This window comes from Hyla sarda, chromosome 2 (assembly GCF_029499605.1).
Source record: "Hyla sarda isolate aHylSar1 chromosome 2, aHylSar1.hap1, whole genome shotgun sequence".
Taxonomy (NCBI): domain Eukaryota; kingdom Metazoa; phylum Chordata; class Amphibia; order Anura; family Hylidae; genus Hyla; species Hyla sarda.
In genome coordinates, this window is record NC_079190.1 from 192,111,850 (window position 1) to 192,117,849 (window position 6,000).

The 6,000-nt window shown below is 46.8% G+C and overlaps 1 protein-coding gene across 1 annotated transcript in view; it reads right to left on the reverse strand.

The window, feature by feature from the left end:
- LIMS1 (LIM zinc finger domain containing 1) overlaps positions 1-2,039 on the reverse strand; it is a 100,217-nt gene extending 98,178 nt beyond the window's left edge. The window contains exon 1 of the mRNA XM_056556029.1: positions 1,841-2,039. Within this exon, the coding sequence (XP_056412004.1) occupies positions 1,841-1,869 (29 nt within the window). The 5' untranslated portion in view covers positions 1,870-2,039. The remainder of the gene's footprint in view (positions 1-1,840) is intronic.
- Between the last annotated feature and the right edge of the window lie 3,961 nt (positions 2,040-6,000).

Sequence of the window (6,000 nt, forward strand, 5' to 3'; positions counted from 1 at the left end):
ATCTCAGAGGTCACTGAATAGATCAGCCAGATCTCCCTACTGTCAGGAGCCATCTGCTCCATGAGACATATGGTGGAACACTTACAGCTCTGCTACATTGGAAGAATCAGGGACATTCCGCACATTCATTGTATGTTCCTGTTCACCATAAATTCCTTGTAAGGACAATACTGATGCTTTCATATCTCGTCAGATTGTTCCCGGATAATAGAGAGGCTTTATATGAGGGCAGCTTCACCCATAACATGCCAGTCATGCCACTACCAGCACAGCTCTATAGCTACAGGGCACGCTGGGTGTGGTGTCAGCCCACTGTAACTTCAATGAAGTCTCTATCTGTCCTTATGCCTTAGATGCCCAGCTGGTTCTATATGCCACACGCCCATTGTTTTTTACTCCATAAACATGTGTTTCCCAAATAAGGGTGCCTCCAGCTGTTGCAAAACTACAACTTCCAGCAAAACTACAACTTCCAGCATGCTGGGAGTTGTAGTTTTGCAACAGCTGGAGGCACCCTGGTTGGGAATCTCTGTTATTAAGTATAAACGTCAGGACTGAAGATGAATGAGTTAAGGAATTAGGAATCTTCCTTAAACCCAAAGCCTGAAGGGTGCCCCAGAACAAGGGGGCAGCACTAATGACTGATGCAAACAGTGCCCCATTTCTTCAGCAGCACAGAGGAATACAGCAGAGCTCAGATACTTCATAGTGCCCCATTTCTTCAGCAGCACAGAGGAATACAGCAGAGCTCAGATACTTCATAGTGCCCCCATTACTTCAGCAGCATAGAGGAATACAGCAGAGCTCAGACACTTCATAGTGCCCCATTTCTTCAGCAGCACAGAGGAATACAGCAGAGCTCAGATACTTCATAGTGCCCCATTTCTTCAGCAGCACAGAGGAATACAGCAGAGCTCAGATACTTCATAGTGCCCCCATTACTTCAGCAGCACAGAGGAATACAGCAGAGCTCAGACACTTCATAGTGCCCCATTTCTTCAGCAGCACAGAGGAATACAGCAGAGCTCAGATACTTCATAGTGCCCCCATTACTTCAGCAGCACAGAGGAATACAGCAGAGCTCAGATACTTCATAGTGCCCCCATTACTTCAGCAGCACAGAGGAATACAGCAGAGCTCAGATACTTCATAGTGCCCCCATTACTTCAGCAGCACAGAGGACTACAGCAGAGCTCAGATACTTCATAGTGCCCCCATTACTTCAGCAGCACAGAGGAATACAGCAGAGCTCAGATACTTCATAGTGCCCCCATTACTTCAGCAGCACAGAGGAATACAGCAGAGCTCAGATACTTCATAGTGCCCCCATTACTTCAGCAGCACAGAGGAATACAGCAGAGCTCAGATACTTCATAGTGCCCCCATTACTTCAGCAGCACAGGGGAATACAGCAGAGCCCAGATACTTCATAGTGCCCCCATTACTTCAGCAGCACAGAGGACTACAGCAGAGCTCAGATACTTCATAGTGCCCCCATTACTTCAGCAGCACAGAGGAATACAGCAGAGCTCAGATACTTCATAGTGCCCCCATTACTTCAGCAGCACAGAGGAATACAGCAGAGCTCAGATACTTCATAGTGCCCCCATTACTTCAGCAGCACAGAGGACTACAGCAGAGCTCAGATACTTCATAGTGCCCCCATTACTTCAGCAGCACAGAGGAATACAGCAGAGCTCAGATACTTCATAGTGCCCCATGCCAGCACACCACACACAGCCCTGAGGCGACACAAAGTAACTCCTGAGCCGCTATGTGCCGCTCCATTACCACACAACTTTCCCCGGAGCACCCCGTCCTCTTCAGCATGGCTCTTTACCTGTTCGTCATCCCCACGACGGTCAGCATGAGGACCCCCTTGGTCAGTCCGGTGCAGAGTGATGGGCTATGGGGTACGGAAGGCGCCTGGGAGAGCGGGATGGGCAGAGCTCCGGGAGAGCGGGATGGGCAGAGCTCCGGGAGTGCGCACTCCCCCCTCCCACTGCGGGCCGCTCCACCCGGCTCTGACTCACCTCCGCCCACCCGGGCTGCCAATCACACTGTGGAGGAGGGGTTGCCATGGTAACGGGAGGAGGCAGGATGGAGGCCACGCCCCCTACTACTCCCCAGGTTATTATAGCGGCAGTCCGATTACTATATCCGGGTACTTGCGCCTGGCACGCCCATTAACCTCTGCTGATGGTTTCCAGCCCAAAGAGGTGATGTCATGTCATGGCATTTCCGCGCCATTAGCTCATCCGCACAGTGCGGTATTCTGCAGGTCACCGGCAGCCCCCTCTGGAGGGGAGAGAGGGGAAGGTTTAACTAGTAAGAAGTTTTGGTAGAATATGGTCTGCCAAGCTGTGCCTCCAGCTGTTGCTAAACTGCAACTCCCGTCATGCACTGACAGGCGAAGGGTGCTAGAGAGTCACAGGTTAAGGAACACTGGTAGAGTCAGTGTCTCCCAACCAGTGTGCCTCCAGCTGTTGCTAAACTTAAACTCCTATCATGCCCGGACAAGTGAAGGGTGCTAGACAGCCACAGGTTCGGGAATACTGGTAGAGTCAGTATCTCCCAACCGGTGTGCCTCCAGCTGTTGCTAAACTTCAATTCCCATCATCCCCGGACAAGTGAAGGGTTATAGATAGCCACAGGTTAGGGAATACTGGTACAGTCAGTATCTCCCAACCAGCGTGCCTCCAGCTGTTGCTAAACTACAACTCCCATTATGCCCGGATGGGCGAAGGGTGCTAGACAGCCACAGGTTAGTAAATACAGGTAGGGTATGCATGCAGTCAGTATCTCCCAACCAGTGTGCCTCCAGCTGTTGCTAAACTACAACTCCCAGCACGTCCAGATAGCTAAGGAGTCCAAAGTTGGAAGCACTTGAAAAATGACCCGAATGTAGTCCCTAGCGGACTGCAGGCCATAGGAGTGCATGTGTCCAGTTCAGACACAGGATAGTGTATGTGTGGGGTCCACGGTGGAGATTGTTACTGAAAATCTGAAGTAAAGAACTCGCCCTTTACAAACTCACAGCAGGAACACGTTGCAAGTTTGAATCAAAATCTGCTTGTGTGAATGAGCCCTTAACCCCTTAAGGACTGGGGTTTTTCCGTTTTTGCATTTTCGTTTTTTGCTCCTTGCCTTTAAAAAATCATTACTCTTTCAATTTTGCACCTAAAAATCCATATAATGGCTTATTTTTTGCGCCACCAATTCTACTTTGTAATGACGTCAGTCATTTTGCCCAAAAATCTACGGTGAAACGGGGAAAAAAATCATTGTGCGACAAAATTGAAAAAAAAACGCTGTTTTGTAACTTTTGGGGGCTTCCGTTTCGACATAGTACATTTTTCGGTAAAAATGACACTGTATCTTTATTCTGTAGGTTCATACAATTAAAATGATACCCTACTTATATAGGTTTCATTTTGTCGGACTTCTGGAAAAAATCATAACTACATGCAGGAAAATTAATACGTTTAAAATTGTCATCTTCTGACCCCTATAACTTTTTTTTTTTTCCGTGTATGGGGCGGTATGAGGGCTCATTTTTTGCGCCGTGATCTGAAGTTTTTAACGGTACCATTTTTGCATTGATAGGACTTATTGATCGCTTTTTATTCATTTTTAAATGATATAAAAAGTGACCAAAAATGCACTATTTTGGACTTTGGAATTTTTTTGCGCGCACGCCATTGACCGAGCAGTTTAATTAATGATATATTTTTATAATTCGGACATTTCCGCACGCGGTGATACCATATATGTTTATTTTTATTTACACTGTTTTTTTTTTTTTTTATTGGAAAAGAGGGGTGATTCAAACTTTTAATAGGGGAGGAGTTAAATGATCTTTATTCACTTTTTTTTTCCACTTTTTTTTTTTTTTGCAGTGTTATAGGTCCCATGGGGACCTATAACACTGCACACACTGATCTTCATTATTGATCACTGGTTTCTCATAAGAAACCAGTGATCAACGATTCTGCCGCATGACTGCTCATGCCTGGATCTCAGGCACTGAGCAGTCATTCGGCGATCGGACAGCGAGGAGGCAGGAAGGGGCCCTCCCGCTGTCCTCTCAGCTGTCCGGGATGCCGCGATTAGCCGCGGCTATCCCGAACAGCCCGACTGAGCTAGCCGGCCACTTTCGGTTTCACTTTTAGCCGCGCGGCTCAGCTCTGAGCGCGCGGCTAAAGGGTTAATAGCGTGCGGCGCCGCGATCGGTGCTGCGCGCTATTAGAGGCGGGTCCCGGCTTCACTATGACGCCGGGCCCGCCGTGATATGACGCGGGGTTACTGTGTAACCCCGCGTTATATCAGGAGAGCAGGACCAAGGACGTACCGGTACGTCCTTGGTCCTTAAGGGGTTAAAGGAAATCTGTCACTACATTCAACCGCACTAACCAGCAGTACTGGCTGTCTGGGCATGCTGGGAGTTGTAGTTTTGCATTGTGCAGTAGGCACTAAGACAGAGCAGGGAATGAAGTGAATATTAATAAGCCGGCCAAGCGCTGAACAGTGCTGAGGTCACTGTGCCCGAGGTCGGGATCGTAGCTCCGCCCATGCTGCTCATTTGCATATTCAGTAAAATAAAGATATCTCCAAAATGCAGCGACAGATCCAGACACAAAAGGTATTGTTAGTGCGGGTGAATGTAGTGACAGATTTCCTTTAAGAAGAAAATAACATAAAAAGATGAATATCTCCTGAAAGGCTGCACTGATCTTTTACCCAGTAAAAACGTTAGAATCAGTGTCATCCGCTTTACCTGTATGTTCAGGTTAGTGTGACCCTGCTGTTAGTTTCCCCTTAAAGGGGTAACCCAATATCGCGCCACACCCCTACCCCTTAATTCCCTGGTTCAACTTGATGGACATATGTCTTTTTTCGACCGTACTAACTATGTAACTATGTAACACACCCCTAGACATCTTATCCCCTATCCAAAGGATAGGGGATAAGATGTCAGATCGCCGCTGGGGAACTCCACAATATAGTAAGCTACACCCACCTGTAACTGCTTCCGGAAACACTGAAGGCTCTCAGGCTAATTCCTCCCGACCACGGGGACGGAAGATCGTGACATCACGACTCCGCCCCCGTGTGATGTCACGCCCCGCCCCCTCAATAAAAGTCTATGGGAGGGGGGGTGGTGGTTGTCACACCCCTGCCATAGACTTGCATTAAGGGGACGGGCCGTGATGTCACAAGGGGCGGAGCCATGATGTCATGCTGCTCCGTCCCCTGTATCGCCCGTCATTACGCACAGAGCGAACTCGCTCTTGCATTAATGATAGCGTTGTGCCGCAGAGGCGATCCCGTGGGTCGCCAGCAGCGGGGCCCCGGCGATCTGACATCTTATCCCCTATCCTTTGGATAGGGGATAAGATGTCTAGGGGCGGAGTACCCCTTTAAGGATTCAGCCCTTTTTTGCAATTCTGACCACTGTCACTTTATGCATTAATAACTCTGAGTTGCTTTTACCTTTTATTCTGATTCCGAGATAGTTTTTTTGTGACATATTGTACTTTAACATAGTGATACATTTTCATCGTTACTTGCATCCTTTGTTGGTGAAAAATCCCAAAATTTCTTGAAAATGTGAAAATGTTGCATTTTTTTTACTTTGAAACTTTCTGCTTGTAAGGAAAATGGATATTCCAAATAAATTATATATTGATTCACAAATACAATATGTCTACTTGATGTTGGCATCATAAAGTTAACATGTTTTTTTACTTTTTGAAGACATTAGAGGGCTTCAAAGTATAGCAGAAATTTTCAACATTTTCATGAAAAATTTAAAATCTGAATTTTTCAGGGCCCAGTTAAGTTTGAAGTGGATTTGAGGGACCTTTCTGTGAGAAATATTCCATAAATTACTATTTTATAGAAACTGAACCCCTCAAAGTATTAAAAATGACATTCAGAAAGTGAAGCAAAATTCAAAATCTTCATTTTTTACACTCGCATGTTCTTGTAGAGCCATTT